The sequence below is a fragment of the Pseudogymnoascus verrucosus genome, assembly GCF_001662655.1.
Source record: "Pseudogymnoascus verrucosus strain UAMH 10579 unplaced genomic scaffold scaffold_61, whole genome shotgun sequence".
NCBI lineage: Eukaryota > Fungi > Ascomycota > Leotiomycetes > Thelebolales > Thelebolaceae > Pseudogymnoascus > Pseudogymnoascus verrucosus.
In genome coordinates, this window is record NW_017263712.1 from 95,757 (window position 1) to 115,485 (window position 19,729).

Sequence of the window (19,729 nt, forward strand, 5' to 3'; positions counted from 1 at the left end):
GGATGGTTGCCCCCTATTACATTGGGTGGTTTCACGTGACTGAGTTGCTTATCAGCTCTCCCCCTGGGAATATTATTGCCGATGTGGTACGGGTGACGCCTAAACGTGCTTATGGCGCCTGTACCTTTATGTCAATAATCCTGAATTTTGATAGGCTACTTCAGCATAGTCTCCGTAAAGACATCTGTGCAGCACGAGTGCGACAAATCACGGTACTTCGGATTCGAAAGGAAGGTCAATCGGGGACCGAAGATATCTTGGTACATCGAGGCTTATTGAGGCTCTGGATGTCAGGAATGACCAGTTAAACTTGGACCAAAGGCGAAGAATGTGCCTCTCCGACGATCCGTTACCACGACCAATTCTCAATATATGGGGAATACCATACTATAGGAGTTGAATACAGAGCACAAAATATATCTGGCAGCACAGGAACACAGTTTGGAGAACAGGAACCGGCCTTTCAACGCGCTCCCCATATCCCTGGATCTGGAGCATTATAATCAAATGGAACAAAATATGCAGCAATCTCCGAATGTTGTGACTATGTTGAAGAATTGTATCCCAGACCCGGGAGCGCAGATATCAGACAATATCGGTGGCTCCCAAGTATTTGACAGTGGAGATAAGATACAGAGTAGGTCCGACGAAGTATTTGAAGGGAAATACTAAACTCCAAACAGACATTACCACTCCCTCACAAACAACAGCTGCTGCCGTGACGGAGGCAAAGGGAAATGGCCCCTTGGAAACCTTAGGGCAAAATGGGAGTTTAGAAGACCCTGAGATAACAGGAGGTCCATCCGAACCATCAGATCTCCCCAGCGGGCTCAAACTAGCAGTTTTGGTTTGCTGCACCTGCATGGCTATCTTCGCACTAGCTCTTGTAGGTACATCGTTGCCCGTGCGGAAGAATATATCTCAGAGAGTACTCTAGGACACAACGATCATTGCAACTGCCATCCCTACGATAACCCGCGAGTTAAAATCTCTCAACGACATAGGCTGGTATGGAGCAGCATACTTCCTCACGACGTGCGCCTTCCAGCTTCTCTGGGGTCGGTTCTATACCTTCTTCAACCTGAAATGGGCGTACATTGGCGCTATCATAATTTTTGAAACTGGAAACATCGTGTCTGGCGCCGCGCCAACCTCCATTGCTTTGATATTCGGCAGAGCAATTGCTGGGATTGGGTCAGCTGGTATTTTTACGGGGAGTTACATAATTATCGGATTCAGCGTCCCGCCTCGACATCGCCCGCGGTATATGGGGCTTCTGGGGAGTATGTACGGAATTGCCTCTGTTTGTGGCTCACTTATAGGGGGAGCTTTGACGGACCATGTCAGTTGGAGGTTTTGTTTTTATATAAATATTCCACTGGGAACAGTTATCGGAGCCGGAGTCTTTTTCTTCTTTTACCCACCAAATGCAAATGCAGCCCTCCAAGCCCTGCCAACTTACGTCCGGCTCGCAAAGTTGGATGGGGTTGGAACTACCATTTTTGTTGCCTCGGTGGTGTGCCTCATAACGGGCCTTCAATGGGGTGGAACCATTTATCCCTGGAAATCTCCCAGGATCATTGCGCTTCTCATTCTATTCGGGCTGACTCTCACTGCCTGGGTGTCTTACCAATACTACAAAAACGATAATGCTACCGTACCCAGGCGGCTTATCTCCCAGCGCTCCATTGCCTTTGGATCGCTTAGTTCCTTCTTGATGGGCGGCGCCATGTTCAGTGTTGTTTTCTATGTTTCCGTCTACTTCCAAGCCGTCCGTGGAACGTCCGCTACAACCTCGGGAGTATACTCACTCCCGATTATCCTAGGATTAACGTTTGGAATGCTCATAGCGGGCCACTTTAATAACTATGTCGACCGATTTCCCCCATTCATGATTTTCTCAGCCGTTACCGCCTCTATAGGCGCCGGCCTAATCACAACGCTCACACCAAACACCCCACTAAGCCACTGGTGCGGCTACCTCGCATTATTTGGTATTGGCCAAGGAATCGGATGGCAGCAGCCCCTTTTACTGGCCCAAGTTTTCCTCCAAGACTTCGATGTGCCAACCGGGACGGCGCTGATGTCAGGGGGCAAAGTGCTCGGTGGTGCGATCCTTATCTCGGTCTTAGCTTGCGTCTTCCACGCTTCTTTGGAACGGAGTCTACTGGAGTTACTTCCGGATATCAATCCGAATATAATTATTAGGGCTGGGGCAGCAAAACTTAGGGACGTGGTGGGTGAAATTGCGGGGGATGATTCCGCGAGGGCAACTGAATTGCTGGGATTGGTGGAAGAGTCTTATAACAGGGCTTGTAGAAGGGTGTTTATTGGGGCTTTGGTGGTTAGTAGCTTGGCTGTGATTGCTTCTGCGGGAGTAGAATGGAAAGAAATGAGACCTGTAGAAAAGAAAGATGTCGAAAATGGGCATGGTATTAGGTTGCCGAAGCTGTGGAGGGGGACAACAAAATCACGGGATGGCTAGAGTATGTACTGACCAAATAAACAAGACATAGTACGTTTCTGTAGGAGCTTATAGCAAGTATTAATATATAATGTCCCCCGATCACCTATAATATGGTTGGCAATGCAAAAAATAACATTTCATTTGGTTCGTTGTGTAACTCAAATCACGTGATACCCCTTTTTACCCCTTTATCATCACGTTTCGATCAAATCTTTCCAGCAGGTTTGTCATCCCCTTCTATCACACCCTATAGGAGCTCGGCATCAATCATGTCCCACCACCAGTTCCCATCTTATCTTACCCCACCACACCAGCTCCCAGCTGCATACCAGGTTTGTTTTGAGATAGACGTTACTTCAAGAGCCTCATGCATTATTTACTTACTTAACCCTTGTCGCTACATAGCCTCGAACTATCTTGCTCCGCGGGTTTCAAAATGGACCAAAGGGGCAGCTGATCGAAGATGCCGCGTGTCCCTCCCTGCTTGCAAATTATATCGCGTTGCATCCCGTCGCAAACACTGGTGTCTACAGGTACCTGAAATCGGATACTCACGCAGGAATGAATTATTCTCATTAGACGTCGCACCGAAGCGGCACGGTGAGTACCCTCGGCTGTTCACATAGCTCCGCCAGGTGGTTCGCTGGCGTTCCGCACCGTTGAGAGGCGTCAAGGTGTGACAAGATCTGCACCTGAACGAGTGTTGGTGTGGGACAAGGATCTGAACCTAGGCGTGAGCTGACGTGGGACAAAGATGCTGCAGTTAAGTCTTGAGTCGGAGCTTTCCTTCTTGTTTTAGTAGTCTTGCTGATATTTTCCGATATATTGACTCGAATGTGGGCTGAGAGTTGACAAATAGATGTAGGATACCGAGGTAAGGCATGTGGTGATCCGAATTCCAATTACCACTTTCAATGGGTGGACGCGTGGCAGTGTCAGGCTGGACTGTAAGATAGATGACCTTGAAACCAAGAATCCCAAGTTGACTTTCGGTTTGGTTTGTAGGGTCGCGTTGGAATCTGATTACAATTCTGGGAGGATTTTACGTCGGGGATCACAATCAACTCGTAGCATCTATGGTGGATTGGTTTATTGTGCGGGAAACTTCCAAATCGCAGAGATAGATAATTGTTGCAAAGGACTTGTCTAATCCACCGGTAAAAATAACATAATAATATATGGCGCTCTCAAAATCCATCAGCTGCCCTAAACCTTGTCAAATGCATGCCCTCCAGCTGCCCTGTCGATTGCTATACTCTCTCCAAGCCCGCAAACTTCGAATATAGTCATTGGAGAGACAGAGTTCCCTGTTAACCCAATACTCTTGAGTCTCTCCAGCGTATTTTTGATTGCCTCATATGCTGGCGCCAGACAGGCAAACGAGAATATAATAATTCTGTAGCCCATCTGCTCAGCTTCCGCTGCCGAGATCAATGGAGAAACGCCGTTTTCGACGCTATTGTAGCACATTGGCCACGACGCTAGCTCTCTGACAGCCTGTGCCGCCTGCTCTTTGTTTTGAACGCCCTCCAGAATTCCCATATCGGCACCGAGGTCTCTGGCCTGGCGGAGGCGCTCCAATGCTGCTTCACATCCGCGGCTCTGGAGTGCATCTGTGCGTGCGATGATGACGATGTCAGAACGAAGTTGCTTCCGCATGTACACACAGGCTTTGATACGGCTGGCATATTCCTCAATATCCACCACTTCCTTGCCAGCTAAATGCCCACATCTCTTCTGTGCCACTTGGTCTTCAATATGGAATCCTGCAACCCCAGCAAGGTGGTATTGTTGCAAAGACTTTGCAACCATAAGAGGTCCGCCATAGCCGGTGTCCATGTCTGCAATTATGGGAGCTCCATTTGGGGCTAGATTCGCTATCATCTCGGCATTTGTTCTCATATCGTGAAGTTGAGCGAGGCCAAGATCAGCAGCTCCCAACCGACTAGCAGTAGTCCCCGCACCAGCATGTAAAGCCCTTCGAAGCCAAGTGACAGGGCGATACGTGCTGACAGCCCGTCGTAAACCCCGGGACAGACTATAATCTTGGCATTGTTTGCAAGGAGCTTGCGGAGACGGGTTGATCCAGGCAATATATCCGTGAGTTGTATGTCATTATCAGCTTCGGCCGCAACCATGGAAGTGGAGATACTTGATAGTTCGCCATTAGAGCAGTTATTGACCGAGGGTTCTTTAACATCGGTCTCTAGAATGAGATCATGGTGAATTTCATCATCTGACGGGGTCAAAAGCTCTTCTGATTCAACTTCAGCTCTTTTCTCGATATTTGTGCGAGTGGTAATATCTGCAACATGGACTGTAAAGTCTTGATCTTGTATATGAACTCTTGTAGTCCGTATTTTATCCGTAGTGAACCCAAGCGGCTGCCAAATCTCTATTTCGTAGTTGCCATATTGTTCGAGGTTACTTCTTGAAGCGATCATGTCGCCGGAACACTTGATAAAAGACCGAGGGAGTACAGGTGGTTGCTCACAAATTTTGCGAAGGGCGAGAGCTCTATCAAATATTTTAAATCACACCACTGCAACTTGGCACGTGGTATTTAATTATAAACTGAGATCAAAAACAAAATTTGAGACATTCTTATGTATCATTCATCATGAAGTTTATGAGAAGCATGAACATCTCTACTGATCTGGAGAGGCTTGCGTGGCCCGCCGAGCTAATTCATTTGTATCACATTCGGTTCGTGACTGAGCAACTTTTCTCAACGGATAGCGGTTTGAGCGCCGGGTATCTAGACTATCGGCACAGCGCAATGAGATCTTGTAGCCACGATCTGATCTTAGATGACGACCGCCCCCTGCATTCCGTTTCAGATATATCATTTTTGAGAGATGTACGAGGTTAGTGACAGCAAGGAAAGGGTTTCGACATATAAATTAAACATACAGCTATCTGGATTGCTACATGTAATGCGGATACGGCCTTTTGTAGGACAAGGGACACTTAAGCAAGCGGCAATAGAGCATGGCACAACAGGGGGAAACATAACAGAGTAGTGTTGGGCTTTTTTTTCACCGCCAATTCACTTCTATCCGGATTACTGAGACGCATACCATGTATTAAAATCTCAATTTTCCACTTCCGCGGACATTGCTTGCGGGACCATTCTTCTTTACCTTATACTTGTAGTTGATTTTAGTGTCATTGCGTTAAAGCTTCTATTTTATTTGTTTTGCTAGTATGTCTTTCTCACACTTTTGAAAGCTATTTAACGGGATACCGAGCAACATTTGGCATGGCAACTTGAGAAAGATCAATTTCTTGTGAAAGTGTATAATTTGCTTGATTAACGCCTTTGTAGTGTCGGCCTAGTGTAGGGTGTGAATTTACCTAGGCGCTATTCTGAAGCTGAAACTTCCTCCCATATGAGACTGTGCTAGTATACCCAATTACTTTCTGCAGCTGCCACGCATTTATTTCTTTCGAATGCCTATAATTCCTGCAAATATTGGAAGCGACGAGAAAAGGTTGTGTATTTCGTTTCATTCGGGGCCTCAACCACGCAATGTGGAAACCATATCACCGACCGCTTGCTTCAACTTTGTTTGAAGGAAAATATCCAGTGCTGAATAAATTCCTGCGTTGCGTGCTTCATCTTCTTTGCTTGTGCAATATCTCTCTGCATATTTTTCAACTAAAGCCCTTACTTTGCGGAGCTCGTTGACCACAAGCTGTATTATCATCCTCTGGTCGTCTTCAGCGTCTATCTTATACGCGCCCACTGTAATCGGTGTAGCACGGAGATTGTCTGGCCGTAATGTATTACCAGGTTCGGCACGAACGTTGGATGTAGCTCGAATAATTGCCTCATAGCAGACTAGGATATTGTGAATGATTAATGCAATTGTAAGAGCATACTGAGGACCGAGCGAGCAAGGACATCCAAGTAGAGAACGGACGTTTTCAATTGCCGACCTGTTGTTTATGAGAACTTGGTCTATCGAAGAAATGGGGTGAAACTGATTTTCATTAGGTGTGGCTGACACCCCGCAAGTGCTCGAGTCTAGGCGCAGGAGTTGAATCGTTGACGACGCTAGAGTTGTACAGTCATGAGTTTGGAATAGGGGCTGATGGTTTGGTTTCAATGTTTGACCTGTTGACTCATCAAGGGAAGTAAAAGTGTCATTGGACTTTGATGGTCTGAGGTCCATGCAGATATCGTCAAACATAAACATGTCGTCCGTTGAAGTTCTTGGAGCTAATAGATCTGACTTTGCGTCGTCTAAAAACTTGAGGTCATGGTCAAACAGGCTCATTGGTGCTATGGATGCATCGTTGCTGCTATTCGTGCTGGAACCTGGCGAATAAAACGATGCAGTCCGCCACTGTGTTGGAATAAAATCATCTGAGTCCATAAAATAGGCCTCCAAGTTTAATGGCGCAAGGTTGCTCCGAGGAATAGAATCAGATTCCCACTTTTGGATACTAAGTAGAGAAGCTCTGATCTCGTTTATAGCTGGTACAGTCTTTGATTTTGTTGATTTGATGCCATTCGCATCCCTTGACGCTGGAGGCTTTCCCATCCTCCGCGATGCGCTGTAATTGCACTTAACCTCTATACTTCGGCAACGGAGGCATGACGGTCTTTCTTGGTTGCATTTAATTTTTGATGCAGAGCAAGCATCGCAGGATGATCTCAACTTTTTTTGAGTTGGAGCCCGAGGTGCTGTTTTGGGCGTCAAAGCCCTCTGAGATCCATCAGTTGACATTGTTCAGAATTAGAGAAGTAACGAGGGTAGATAGATTCTTTGGCAAACCCAAGCAGAAATTAAAGGATCCGAAGTAAGTAAATCTAGTTGTACCGGAAATAGAGTCCTTCATATTCATATTTACTACAATAACCGGAGGTGGCAAGGTGGTCATCAACAACCTAATGGAAGTAACCCCTTATGGAGTGGCATTTGCACTTTGACTGCTCGGCCGAATTATACCATGGCACATAACCATTCTCAGGCCCAAGTCTCAGGTAAGCAATAGACATAATCGACGAGCAAAATCTCTTCTATTGGCTCTTCATTGGTTCACAAACCCATCAAGATTCAAAATTCGAATACTATGGTCAGACGCTCTAAAATACTGAGTCTACAGACCTCAGAGTGAGGGACTCGAGTAAACATGGTGAGTACATTAATATGAATACAATGCTAGTGTGCTGGATATAGCACGCCACTACTACATCTTACATTTTTAAATTACCAGGAGAAGCCATCGAAGAGATATTTGGCCAAACTATATGTCCCATGGCCTTTGCATCTGTGAAATTCTGTAAATAGAATCAATTCACCAATTTTGTTTTGAAAAGAGCTAACAGCGGTGGTAAGTGGAATAACATATCATTCTCACTCCTTATATCCTAGACACTTAGGGGGCAGCAATCTGAATTTAGGGACATCTTAATACATTGCACTTGAGCTGACAAGTCCCACACCAAGTCACTGTCAAGGATGCCTACTATTGTGATACGTAGTAGTGTCACCCAATCGCCCCCTCCGCAGTTTTGCCTGACTTTGCCAAGTTATTGAGTCTACAGTATGATATGGCGGTCGAAACCAGAGTAATACTTACAAAGCTGTACTAGATCCCTCGGCCGTCCACTGGTACACAAGCGGGCAAATACCCCTCTTTATACCAGATTTGAAAAACAGTATCTACAATTCTTTATTGGAACGACAGGTAACCTACTATGTAGCGTTGCTCAAATATTGGTTTCATAATAATACAAGCCGTACATCGCCAAACTGGGTTTCTCAGCCTCGTGGCTCGTGGTGGTATCGTGTGCTATCTGAACCTCCCATGCCTTCCAACCGATGGATTCTGTATGACTTTCCGCACTCAAATACTAAATACAGCATATAAAGTGGAGGATTCTAATATATGATACTAATCTCATATTTTAGAAGAAGTTCATAGCCCTTTTCTCAGACTGCCAACGTTGCCGTAGCGCCGCAATAATAGTGCAACAATCTCATTAATGAATCGACTTGTTGGACAACATAGCAGATTATGGTTGCATTGTCGCAGCTGTTTTCGGGAATATCGATGACTTTGCTGGAATGAATCCGGTTCCTTACTACATCACCAAGATCATACGTTTAGACATTGGAAGGCACCACTTTAAAACCACTGGCTCGCAGACTTTGGTATATCAACGATTTTATTATTCCTACATAGATCAATCATCATATAACAAAAACTCCATGAAACTCCATAAATGCCCAATAAGCCGAGTTCGCAATTCGTAAATCCAGATTCGCGTTCCCCATGCATCGAATCACCTCCGAATATGATTTTCCTCTTCGCTTTCTACATCGATGCCACGCTGTGCAACAGAACGAAAGGCTTTTGAGATGGAATAAATTATCATTCTATCGACTACGGGATGTCAAATAGAGGCTTAAGTTTTTTGATCAGCATCCATTCGTCGTTCGTCACATCGGTTCGGTAGAATTCCTTCAGTGTATCGATCGACTTCCTTGAAATGAGAGAGTACAAGGTATCTTTCTCCTCAAGGTGGCGGCCATACGTTGGCTGATGAGATCCCATTTCAATTTTGACCGCCACTGATGGTTCGCCCTTCTTACACCTCGGCAGGTGCTTGTGATCACGTTCGATACCCGTACTATTATTAAATTAGTCTTATACCCCAAACATTGTGGAAATTAACTTACACTCTGCCAACACTGATGATCTCTTTAGCACCAGTGATAGCGTTTGTCCTAACAGCTGCAATGGGAGTATCAAGTTTAAGCTGGCCCTCAATAACGTCAACGCCGACGATAATCGGGCCAGTTTTGTTGAAGACAGCAACCGTCGAAAGTACGCAAGGGAAGACCGCCATGAGTCTTGATTCTTCCTTCCTCTTCTCGATAATTGCCTCCATGTGTTTGGTGAACTGGTCGAAAAGATGGTAAATGATGTCGGCTGTGAAAATCTTAATTCCCTGTTCTTCTGCGTAAAGCTGAGCTTCTTTGTCAATCTTGACATCGAAGCAAAGCATGACAGCATGTTCTTTCGACTTCTCCAACATGGTACCGCACTGCATAACATCGCGCTTGAATACTGGGCCAATACCCACATTGGCGACTGGGATCTTGGATACGCGGAGGAAATCAAGAAGGGCCTCGAGGGAACCGAGAGTGGAAGCCTGGACGCTAACACCGCGGCCTGTCTTCTCGATTCTCTTCATGAGGTTGCTAACGTCAGACCATACCTCTTCTTCGAGATCGGATTCATCATCATCAGGTCCCACAACCATCAACCTAGAACCTGCAATTGCACCTTCGAGATCCGGAGCGCTGATCTTTACACCAAGTGCTGCCTTCACCTCCTTATTGTGAACATAAGCCGATTTCAATCGAAGCTCTTTCATAGGAGCAGGTGTCAATAGCGCACGGATGTTAGTCTTAATAACACCGTTGATGCCGCAAATTAAAATCCTGTCTCCTTCACGGAGGATACCGTTGGAAAGGATAACATCGATCGTCATACCAAAGCCCTCAATAGCCTTGACTTCAAGAACAGTGCACTGAACCTCGGAGAGATACATCAAACTACCAACCATTCTTTCTTGAGTGAGCTGGAGAATGAGCTTGAGCATATCGGGGATACCTTCTCCAGTATGCGCTGAAGTTGGAATGAGGGAAACGTATTTTGCCATCGACTTGTTTTCGTAGAAGAGCTCCGAGTTGAATCCTTGCTCGGCGAATGCTGTCTTGGTATCGGCCAGCCTCTTCTGGAATTCGTTCTGAACGCCCTTGTTCTGGAGTTCGTACGATTCCCGGAAGCCGTTGTTTTCAACCTTCTTCCACCCGTACAGACGATCGATTTTATTGAGCGCAACAATAAATGGCGTCTTTCTATCTCGGAGCAGTTTCATGGACTCCAGTGTTTGAGGCTCCAGGCCGTGCATAATATCGACCACTAGGATGGCAATATTGCAAAGCGAAGATCCACGGGAGCGGAGGTTAGAGAAAGACTCGTGACCAGGAGTGTCGATAACCAAGAGGCCAGGAACTTTGAATTCAAAGGCACCATCCCTGTTGACAACCATTGTCTTCTTCTTGATAGCTTCGACTGGGAAGTAGGTTGCTCCAATCTGTTGTGTGATACCTCCAGCCTCACCTTCCTGGACATTGGTCTGTCTGATCTTATCCAATAACTTTGTCTTTCCTGTATCGACGTGACCAAGAATACAGCAAATTGGAGACCGCAGGTTGTCCTTAGACCGAGCTGCCAATGCCTCTTGGTGTAGTTTCTCTCTTCGCTCAGCGGCCTCTTTTTTCCTAAGAGCAAGGGCGGCCTCCGCTGCAGTGGCTTCTTCGTCCTCTGAAGATTCTTCTTCCGATGATTCTTCTTCGGATTCTTCCTCGGACTCCTCAGCCGGAGCGGTTTCCTTGGGCCTCGACGGTAGGGATTTGGCATCTATACACATTAGTAATCGTGTTTTATTTACATCTGACAGCCAGGCTTCACTCTCTGCTGTTTTTGGGAACGTACCGGCAGCTGGTTTCTCGGCTGAGGGTGCTTCTTCCTCTTCCGAGTCTGCGTCCCAACTATCTTTAACGTCGTCTTCTTCAGCAGCAGCTACTTCCCAGTCATCTTCAACTTCACTGGCTTCTGCGTCTTTGGCGGCGAGTGCAGCCGCTGCCTCTTTCTCGGCCTTCTCTGCCGCTTTGGCTGCCATACGCTCAGCCTCTGCCTTAGCCCTGACTGCTGCTTCAGCCATGAGGCGTTCTTCTTCAGCCTGGATCTCTGCTGGATTCTTTCTGCCTCCCTTTTTCTTCTTGTTATCATAGACGACCTTCTTCTTCTCTTCTCCGGCCTCCAGTCCTCCAACTTTAACACCAGCATCAATCATTTGCTGCAACTTTTTCTCATTTCTAGCCTTCTCTTCTTTCTGAGCTTTAGTCATAAACTTGCCCTCTTTCTTGAGAAGGTCGATCTTCTCCTTTTCTCTCTGCTTTTTGATAAGCTTAGCTTCTTCGCGGGCCTTTTCTTCTTCAGCTTCGCGTCTCTCTTCCTCCTCGATGCGTTCTCTCTCCTCGGCAACAGCCCGCGCCTTCTCCTCCTCGCGACGTCTTAACTCCTCTTGTTGCTTTTGTAACCTGGCCAATGCCGGGGTCAGCTTCTTGCCTTTGGTGGCAGCGGGCTCGGGCATCTCGGTCTTTGTTTCGGCAACGGGTTTTACTTCTTCGACAGCCTTTGCAGCTGGTGCGGCGGTCTTCTTTTTTGCGGCCTAGAGTTTCACTTGTATTAGTAGTAATTCTATCAATTTTACCGGTCGTTCTCACCTGCTCCTTCTTTCTTTGCTTCTCGCGTTCCTTCTTTGCCTTTTCCTTTTCCTTCTTTGTCATTACTCGCCCATCCGCACCACGTTCCTCGTCTCCCTCATCCTCTGCCGGCGCACTCTTCTCGGGCCCCTTTGTCTTCGTCTTTGTATTCGGCAGCGAAAATTCGTCATCCATAGTTGCCTCATCAGGTGCCTTGATCGAGGGGTCAAAGGAAGACCCCTCATCAGCGGGCGTTTCTCCGCCGTTTGCGTCGCCAAGCTCATCTGCCGGCTTTCCCTTCGCCTTCTTCTTGTTTCGGTTCTTCTTCATTGCGGCCATAAGGCCGCCAGCAGGGAATTCGTCTTCGCCCGCCTCTGTGCCCGCGTTCGGGGCGGCATCCTCAACATGCGGGGCAGTTTCGCCCAAATCCGCCTCCCAGTCGTCGCCACCCTTCTTGTTGGTCTTCTTTTTGGGAGGCATATTGGCCGCTCTATCGGTTTAAATTTACGTCCACGGAGACGATAGAAGAGGCCCTGGCTAATCAAGTTTGCTTCGCAAAATGAATTAGTGAGTCCGAAGAGATTCAGTAACGAAGTGGTTGTGTTTGGTGGGGCAAGGCTTGGCAGTAGACAAAAATTGTCCAGGGTGGCATGGCAAGATAAGCGAATCGACAAAGAAAGACTCCACAGCCCCGGACTTTCCATTTTCCAATCAGGCTGGCGACCACAGAGCCCTAGAATCAGTCGTGTTGGTCGGCATCGCGCCGGCATCGCACTGGTGTAGTACTAAATATCTTCATCTTCAGCCAAGCTATTCTATTATTTATCATTCAATATAATTTACGTCCACGATCAACCTTATTCTACTATAAGTTATGTAATATACTGCAACTAACTTTCAACGACTTTCAATTTGAAAATATCAGAATTAATGCACTGTGAATCGACTTTCTCAAACTTGGCTGATGGTAGATATTCATTCATTAAATCACTCTACTACATCCACCGGTCCAAGGAGTTGCTCAAGAAGCAGATAAACCATCTCCACACTTGTTCTCAGTCGCTCATTGTCTTGCAACCCAAAGTTTTCATCCGGCCAGTAGAGCGCTACCGCACTCACAAGAGCTTCAGCCGAGGTTTTGGTAGACTCTTGCTTCGTAGACGTAGTTTTAGTGAGGAACTCCCCTAAATGACGGAATGTAAGCCATCCCTTCAGAATATCGCCATCGATGTGTCTTTCCCTTGTATCTTCTTGATCAGGTGGAAGCACAACTCCGCCTTCTTCATCTTCGAAATATGCGGGACAGATTTTTGGATCTTGGCAAGCAATATGCTCGAGAATCCCCAGAAGCTTCAGTAGCGATTCATCCACCAACGTGAACCTTATAATGGAGCCGTCAATGCTGATACCAAGGAGACCTTCCTGGTGCTCTCCCCATGGAATGACCCCTGAAACGGCCGTCTGGTTCTGGCTTGTATCCCAGTTATGTCGCGTGGATGCAAGCCGGAATTTTGTTATGCAGGAGGGCATCTCCGCGTCGAAGAGAGTCGTGTATTCTCGTGGAATTGTTTGGCCGGTGGACGTGTTTCGTTGGTAATGAAGGCCCACCACCGAGCAGTCTTTATCGGAAACCAGTAATACCGTTGAATCAGTCCCAGGCTGCGTATCACCTTCGAGGGGGAAGGACATATGATCCAGTCCTGTACGGGAGTCTTCGTCCACATATTGGAGTTGGAATTTCCCGTTATCTTTGTACAGTAAGGTCATAGTAGAATCTTTTGCTGTCAGCACACTCAAGTATTGGCTGTCCCAAGTCATGGAGACAGCATGAGATGGCAGCTGATACTGGGCCAGAGAGACTAATGTCTCTTCGTTGATGTTTATTGCCATTGAGTGCAAGGAATTCCCTGTGCAGCAAAAAAGAATTTCGCCATTAGCCCCGCCTTGAAGAAGTGCGTGTATCGGGTGGTCAAATCGCTGTTCTATGAATATGCGAAACCCCGTTGCTTTAGACTTCTTCGATTTCGATTTCTTCAAATGATGGTCTTGGCGAAGTATAAATATCCCCCCTGAGCTGGTGCCAGATACTATAAATTCTTCCTTGGCGGATAAATCGCTGGCAATGTTCAGCCACCATTGTGTTAAAGATAGAACCCGGTCAGCATGGCGAGGGGACTGCGCATGCTTCAGGGATATGATATCCGTTGCCGCTGCCTCTTTCCCAAGGAACACAATCGATGGTCGTCCATCCACAGTAGCTCCAACAACAAGAGATTCAGTAGTTTGGCAATATAATATCCGTTGGGCAGACCCTGGCAGCTCAATGCTATTTGGAATACCGGTAATTTCGTTGCCTATTTCAATCCCTAATATTCGTTTTCCCGAAATTGCTAGGAATCCTTTGTCAAGTTGGCACACAAAGTCAATCGATGGTTGACGATATATTGACTGCCACCCAGTTAGCATATGTCCACTTTATAAGGGGTGGTTAGTCTTCATACAATTCCCACATCCTGGAATAATATCCTAGTAATTGACGGAAATGAGTTTGAATATCCATTATAAACGATTCGATACAGCTCGGGTCCGCAGCAAAGTAGAGCCGCTGCTGGAAATGCCGGATCTTTGCAAATATTCAGATTTGTTGTTCCCAATTGTCGAGATGTGGCCATCCGTTGTTGGAATTTCCCATCGGAAGATCTAACGTAGTACGCCATTAATAGAACTCCATTTCCATGGCCAGCAAGCAGCAGCCCATATTGATCCGTTGGTGGTATTGCATCAAGGCCACTATCTAACCGAGACAGCATAAGAATGCTAACACACGAATCTATTGGGGCAGGGCTTGTTTCTGACAAAGATCGTTAATGCCTTTCAAAATATCTCCAATGGCGGAGGTAAGTAAAACTTACGATGTGAGTTAGAAAGAATAAATTCAGATCGTCCATCCGGTATAATACCGAGGGAGGTATCAAACTGATAAATGCCTAAAGTGTTTACGTCGTTCGGGGCGTTCGAATGGTGTGACAAGTCGTGGTCTCGATAGGCATTGATTGGACCATGCCCTATGGCTACAGATTCCGCCTTATCTGCAAATGACAGAAATGTAATATAAGAGCCAACAGAAATGGATGATCCCATCTTAATCAAAGGGGGTTTATGGGATAATTTGGGCTGTGTCCCAAATGGCTCGAATGTTGCAACCCTAAACGCATCGATGCGAAATCCACCGTTCTCTGTCTGAAAAGCAATGCAGACTAGTTCGTTCTGATAAATAGAAGCCGCTATAACAAGTTCATCAGGCTTGAATGCCTTTGAGTAGGCTGTGGTTGAGGAGCTGCCAGATGTTAATCTCAAGATCTTGAAACTTCAAATATAGGAATTTACTAGCCAAAAAAAAACTTACTTGGCCGTCCTGTTGGATATTCGGATATAACGTTCCGTAATCTGAGTAACGAAGCCCCTTGCCGAAGAAGCATCAAACGTACGCGAACTTAGGTCAAGCCACGTCGATTCAACTTCGGTTACTCCTGTTATTCCGCTGCCATGGTTCTCTAGCATAAGCAATATCGATCCATTGCCAGCTGACAACAAGAGCAGCAAAGAGCTAGAAAGAAACTGGTCTTTTTGCGAGGATGCTGTTGGGAGCCAGGGGAGAGTCCAGGCGCCAGTAATCACACTGTTCAGTTCGTCAAGCTCCATCCAAATCTCAGCACCAATGCCGCGATTGATTTCTGAGACGGTTCCATAGGGACCTCTTCCTGTACATCCAAATATCTGCACTGGGTTCGAAAATGTTTGATGACTTGCCTTCAAATGCGGATGTTGTTCTAGGGAAAGCAGCGATTGGCTGCTGGGGATTGTCACAAAATCATTCAATGGAGTCCAATTCTGAAGAGTTGCAAAAAGTTTGGCTGGCTGTCTTGCTTGTACCTGTTTTTGTGAGCGAAGTCTATGAAGTTAATTGCCAGGAACTTACCCAATACAAGCCGCCTGGGCATGAATCTCCGCCAACCAGGAGAATATCGCCAAAGACACCGTCTGGTCCAGGAAATTTCGAATCAAGACTAGTGAACGCTGTGCCGATGTTGCAAGTGATTCCCCCGATATTCATGCCAGTGCACAAAAATTCATCGAAGTTGTTTTCCAAGTATTTAACCAAGCCATCTTCTCTTGCAATATAGATATCATCATTGGTTGAAGCGTATTTTTGGGTGCGGACTGGTCTTGTCCATGAAGTCCAAAGAGGGGCATTCCGTCCTTTGTGAATAGGGCTAGGCTCATCGTGGCCAAGATGGCTTTGATGACATTGCGGGCTTCCCTCCAGCAACCCTTCACAAACTGCCACACTCTCCTCGCAGACAAGAACGAATGCAGACTTGATAGTCAAAGGTATCAATAAAACCGGTGTGCGATAGCATTCGTTAAGCAAGTGGCCCTTCTTATAGTTCTGCCGTATTGCACTCAAAGGTTGTCCACAAATCCACTCATAAACGTGCATTCTCGTTTTACCATTGCGTGATATGAGAAGGAGGAGGATCATATGGTCCGGGTCCTTGAATGAAGGAAATAAAAACTCAATCTTCAAGATGACACCCTTCACTTGGAGGGATCGCTCCTCTCGTATACAAGACAGCGGTTGTCCGGATATATATTGAGCCTCCATTTCTTCCCGGGACTTGAGAGAGTAGATCGAAATAACGTTTTCAGAGCAACCAAGAGCCAGATACCTCGAGCTTGGATCAGCTGTTAGATGTGCGCCAAGGTTCTCACCAAGTAATGGTTTTGCTATATTGTGCCGACTCAGAATTGGTTGGATGAGTGCATCAGGCCCAAAGTCGGGCGCGCAAAGAAACATCAAGTCTCCAGCTTCCAAAACAAAAACAATCATTTGGGGTCCGAGACGATAATTCCCTCGATTGTCAGGTTCAAACATGCTGAGGTCTGAAGAGTCACCAGCTACTAGAGATGAATCGTCGTAATTCATAGAGGAATCGGATTCACCATGGCTGCTTGAGTCAACATTTAGCTCGCCACGCAATCCCCCCCTTTGGCCCCCTCCTTGGGGTTCGCTGTATTCGTCGGACACGCCGGATTTTGGTTTCCTCGAGAACTCTTTGATACTGCCATCCTGCTTCGGAGCCGAGGGGCTCCATTTTATAGAGCCTAAAACTCGTGCGTTACGGATGCGAGATCCTAAATTGGCAACCCGGCCTACTTCAGATAGTTGTCCCGATTTTACCAGCCTCTTGACTTGGAGTAAATTATCCTGCATGTATGTTAGTTTGTATAAATGAGCCATGGAAAATAGTATCGAAATAATATGCGTAATGTCAAAGGACGACAAATACACTCCTCATCGATAAAGGCAGTCAAATGACGATAAAAATTAAGGTGGTAATAGTGAGAAAAGTCAACGCACCCCGATGAATACGACGTCATGGTCTTCGACGTTCCCCAACCTCGCTGGCAATATCCAATTGCTGTTTGGGCTATCTATTACCGTCTGCGTCAGCAAGCCGACTTTTGGCGGCTTGTTGAATTCTAATTTGACTCCCTCCTGAGCTGAGTTGCCTGAAAGTATAGTCTCAATGTCGACTTCGCGCTCCCTGAATCGTCCATCCACCCAAGAGGCAGTGGAAATTAACCCTTCCATGGTTGATTGTGATGAGGTCACTAGTCAGCTGGTGACGGGGCTATAGCATAGCAGAGTTTCAATCCAGCCTCATGTAATGACAGTTGCAGCTCTTTCCTTGCCAGTTCTGTGCGCCATTCATCTTTCACCTGCCGTCGTACGGAAGATGTCACAATTGTTTCCCATCTCATGAAAATCGATTCCGAAGACTCCGTTCCAAGCGACAAATGTGTAGACTTCCATAGAAGGCTCCAACATCTGTCAGAATGAAGGTAGGCCAAAGGTTACCAGGTATGGAGAGGGGTCGTCTGTTACAGTTGTTATGGTGCTGTTGTATTGGGTCCCATGAGCTTGTCACGTGTATATCAGCCTTCTTCGACATTTGCGGCAACGTCCGCTGTATGGGTGGCTCCAAAATGTATAAGGCTGAACCTTGTATTAATGCGACAACTGGCTTCTGCATCACAACACATTAAGATGATAGAAGGTACCTGAAACCAGCTTCCTCCCGCCGGTGTGGCACTGTACTATAATAATTCTACTGGACGCCAGTACCCCAGTCTTTTCCGCCAGCCATCACTGTTTCTTCCTGATGAAACCAAGACGCCAAAGAATTATTCAACACCATGGAGTTGGCTGAAAAGGCAGCTGCCGAGCATCAAACTCTCGTGGAAGACTGTCATATTTCAAGGGCGGCTACAATGGACTCTAACCACGTTCTGCAAAACGATGTCTTCAAGTCTAAACAAATCGATGAAGCCTGCCAATGGAAAGACACCCAGCGGCTGAGGGATCTGGCTTTGTCGGAGGGGGGCTTGGTATCAGACGATATGCGGCGCAAGGCCTGTAAGTCTCTTGTCGAACGATCGCTGAAGATGTGCTAATGATACCGAACAGGGCCAATTCTCCTGGGGTTCTCCGCCGACAAGACCGAGCCCATTGCAGACGACCAACAACGCTGGCAGACATTACCTAGACATGCAGATGAAGACCAGGTTCAACTTGACGTGAACAGAGCCTTCATCTACTACCCTACAGGTAGGCCATTTCAAGACTTCTATCAGCCAATACTCAAATAATAACGATAATATAGACCAAACTGCCAAGCAAATCGACACAAGGAAAGGGGAGCTATCAGACCTTATCACCGAAGTTCTTAGGCGTCAACCATATCTGTGCTATTTCCAGGGATATCATGACATTTGCCAGGTGTTCCTTCTTGTCCTTGGCCACAAAAACTGCTCAGAGGCAGTTTCACGCTTATCAGCACTACACATTCGAGATTTTATGCTCCCGACATTAGCTCCAGCCCTTGCTCAATTACGTCTCATCCCAGGAATTATACGCTCTGTCAATCCGAAGCTATATCAGCACTTGTCCGACACACAACCCTTTTTTGCGCTCTCAGGAACTCTCACAATGTATGCACATGACATACAGGAGTATGGAGACATCGCGCGGCTCTTCGACGTATTTTTAGCACGGGAGTCTATCTTTTCTGTATACATGTTCGCTCAGATCGTGCTGAACCGTTCCGAGGAACTTTTTGATACCCCAGCAGACGAGCCTGAGATGCTGCATTCAATATTGTCTAAACTTCCGAAACCCCTCAACCTAGAGTGGTTGATTTCCGATACAACGAAGCTGCTGGAACAGCATCCGCCGGAGAGTCTTCCCCTATGGTCAAAAATATCACGATCAAGTGTCTTGAAAACAGCAAGATCGCCGGAGCAGGTGGCAAAGCAGAGCCTCAAGGATGGCCAGATCTATTTCGAAAAACAAGTGAAGGAGCTACAATGGGCCGAGCGGCGGGAGAAGATCATACGGCAACTCTGGAAGAACAAGAACCCAGCCATATTAATTGGAGTCGGTGTTATGGTGGGATTGTTGTCGTATCACATGCGGAAGTCCCCAAGCATTTACCACTTGGTATCGGAGCTTTGGAAATGACGTTGTTTAATGAGTATATGAAATAGACCAGCTTATACACTGTAGAGTATGTTCCAAGATATTTGCCGCGTCTCTGGGAGGCATTTGAGCTTTTGTTGGCCATTAACTTCCACAAAAAAACCAGTTCACAAAGTTTGTCAACTCCAGTCACAATTCAAACGGAGTTCCGGACCCATGTCACAATTGCATTAGAAGCTATCCCTGCACACAACCCTGCGTAATTGTAACTTGGTACTGCGCTCAGGCAAATGTTTCATTTCTGATCTCAAATACACGAAGCTTGTGAACAATGTACGAATCCATCTGAACCACCGTCCCTCGCAAACGCCAACCAGACCGTCGCGAGTAGATCACTTTAGCTTCTTCTTTGGGCGGAGCTGG

The 19,729-nt window shown here is 46.5% G+C and overlaps 6 protein-coding genes across 6 annotated transcripts; 2 read left to right on the top strand and 4 right to left on the bottom strand.

Moving 5' to 3' along the window:
* Positions 1–62: 62 nt before the first annotated feature.
* Positions 63–2,564, top strand: VE01_09472 (uncharacterized protein). The gene is made up of 3 exons (XM_018278885.2): positions 63–637; positions 684–886; positions 938–2,564. The coding sequence occupies exons 1-3, from the start codon at positions 508–510 to the stop codon at positions 2,483–2,485; spliced, it is 1,881 nt and encodes a 626-aa protein (XP_018126283.2). The 5' UTR covers positions 63–507; the 3' UTR covers positions 2,486–2,564.
* A 1,109-nt stretch (positions 2,565–3,673) lies between these two features.
* VE01_09473 (uncharacterized protein) lies at positions 3,674–4,306 on the bottom strand (the record flags this gene model as incomplete). The annotated part of the gene is made up of 1 exon (XM_018278886.1): positions 3,674–4,306. The coding sequence occupies one exon, from the start codon at positions 4,304–4,306 to the stop codon at positions 3,674–3,676; it is 633 nt and encodes a 210-aa protein (XP_018126282.1).
* A 59-nt stretch (positions 4,307–4,365) lies between these two features.
* VE01_09474 (uncharacterized protein) lies at positions 4,366–4,911 on the bottom strand (the record flags this gene model as incomplete). The annotated part of the gene is made up of 1 exon (XM_018278887.1): positions 4,366–4,911. The coding sequence occupies one exon, from the start codon at positions 4,909–4,911 to the stop codon at positions 4,366–4,368; it is 546 nt and encodes a 181-aa protein (XP_018126281.1).
* Positions 4,912–8,653: 3,742 nt separating this feature from the next.
* Positions 8,654–12,375, bottom strand: VE01_09475 (uncharacterized protein). The gene is made up of 4 exons (XM_018278888.2): positions 11,785–12,375; positions 10,991–11,729; positions 9,163–10,915; positions 8,654–9,113 (listed from the first exon to the last, which is right to left on the bottom strand). Exons 1-4 carry the CDS (start codon positions 12,241–12,243, stop codon positions 8,867–8,869), a joined length of 3,198 nt encoding a protein of 1,065 aa, XP_018126280.1. The 5' UTR covers positions 12,244–12,375; the 3' UTR covers positions 8,654–8,866.
* Positions 12,376–12,510: 135 nt separating this feature from the next.
* VE01_09476 (uncharacterized protein) lies at positions 12,511–17,941 on the bottom strand. Its single transcript, XM_018278889.2, has 6 exons — positions 17,186–17,941; positions 15,743–17,032; positions 15,170–15,696; positions 14,676–15,100; positions 14,265–14,614; positions 12,511–14,211 (listed from the first exon to the last, which is right to left on the bottom strand). Exons 1-6 carry the CDS (start codon positions 17,417–17,419, stop codon positions 12,751–12,753), a joined length of 4,287 nt encoding a protein of 1,428 aa, XP_018126279.1. The 5' UTR covers positions 17,420–17,941; the 3' UTR covers positions 12,511–12,750.
* Positions 17,823–19,520, top strand: VE01_09477 (uncharacterized protein). Its single transcript, XM_018278890.2, has 3 exons — positions 17,823–18,244; positions 18,296–18,436; positions 18,492–19,520. Exons 1-3 carry the CDS (start codon positions 18,025–18,027, stop codon positions 19,346–19,348), a joined length of 1,218 nt encoding a protein of 405 aa, XP_018126278.1. The 5' UTR covers positions 17,823–18,024; the 3' UTR covers positions 19,349–19,520.
* Positions 19,521–19,729: the final 209 nt, after the last annotated feature.

What these genes read in the sequence shown, in the direction of transcription:
- VE01_09472 (XM_018278885.2), top strand. Translation starts at nt 508, where the DNA reads ATGGAACAAAATATGCAGCAATCTCCGAATGTTGTGACTATGTTGAAG. An exon ending in CAGTGGAGATAAGATACAGA is followed by an intron (nt 638 to 683) that starts GTAGGTCCGACG and finishes AACTCCAAACAG; the next exon opens with ACATTACCACTCCCTCACAA. An exon ending in CTATCTTCGCACTAGCTCTT is followed by an intron (nt 887 to 937) that starts GTAGGTACATCG and finishes AGAGTACTCTAG; the next exon opens with GACACAACGATCATTGCAAC.
- VE01_09475 (XM_018278888.2), bottom strand. Translation starts at nt 12,243, where the DNA reads ATGCCTCCCAAAAAGAAGACCAACAAGAAGGGTGGCGACGACTGGGAG. An exon ending in AGCAAAGAAAGAAGGAGCAG is followed by an intron (nt 11,730 to 11,784) that starts GTGAGAACGACC and finishes GTGAAACTCTAG; the next exon opens with GCCGCAAAAAAGAAGACCGC. An exon ending in ATCATCAGTGTTGGCAGAGT is followed by an intron (nt 9,114 to 9,162) that starts GTAAGTTAATTT and finishes ATTTAATAATAG; the next exon opens with TACGGGTATCGAACGTGATC.
- VE01_09476 (XM_018278889.2), bottom strand. Translation starts at nt 17,419, where the DNA reads ATGGAAGGGTTAATTTCCACTGCCTCTTGGGTGGATGGACGATTCAGG. An exon ending in GCCCAGGCGGCTTGTATTGG is followed by an intron (nt 15,697 to 15,742) that starts GTAAGTTCCTGG and finishes TCACAAAAACAG; the next exon opens with GTACAAGCAAGACAGCCAGC. An exon ending in TATTCCAGGATGTGGGAATT is followed by an intron (nt 14,212 to 14,264) that starts GTATGAAGACTA and finishes ACTGGGTGGCAG; the next exon opens with TCAATATATCGTCAACCATC.
- VE01_09477 (XM_018278890.2), top strand. Translation starts at nt 18,025, where the DNA reads ATGGAGTTGGCTGAAAAGGCAGCTGCCGAGCATCAAACTCTCGTGGAA. An exon ending in CGATATGCGGCGCAAGGCCT is followed by an intron (nt 18,245 to 18,295) that starts GTAAGTCTCTTG and finishes GATACCGAACAG; the next exon opens with GGCCAATTCTCCTGGGGTTC. An exon ending in CTTCATCTACTACCCTACAG is followed by an intron (nt 18,437 to 18,491) that starts GTAGGCCATTTC and finishes ACGATAATATAG; the next exon opens with ACCAAACTGCCAAGCAAATC.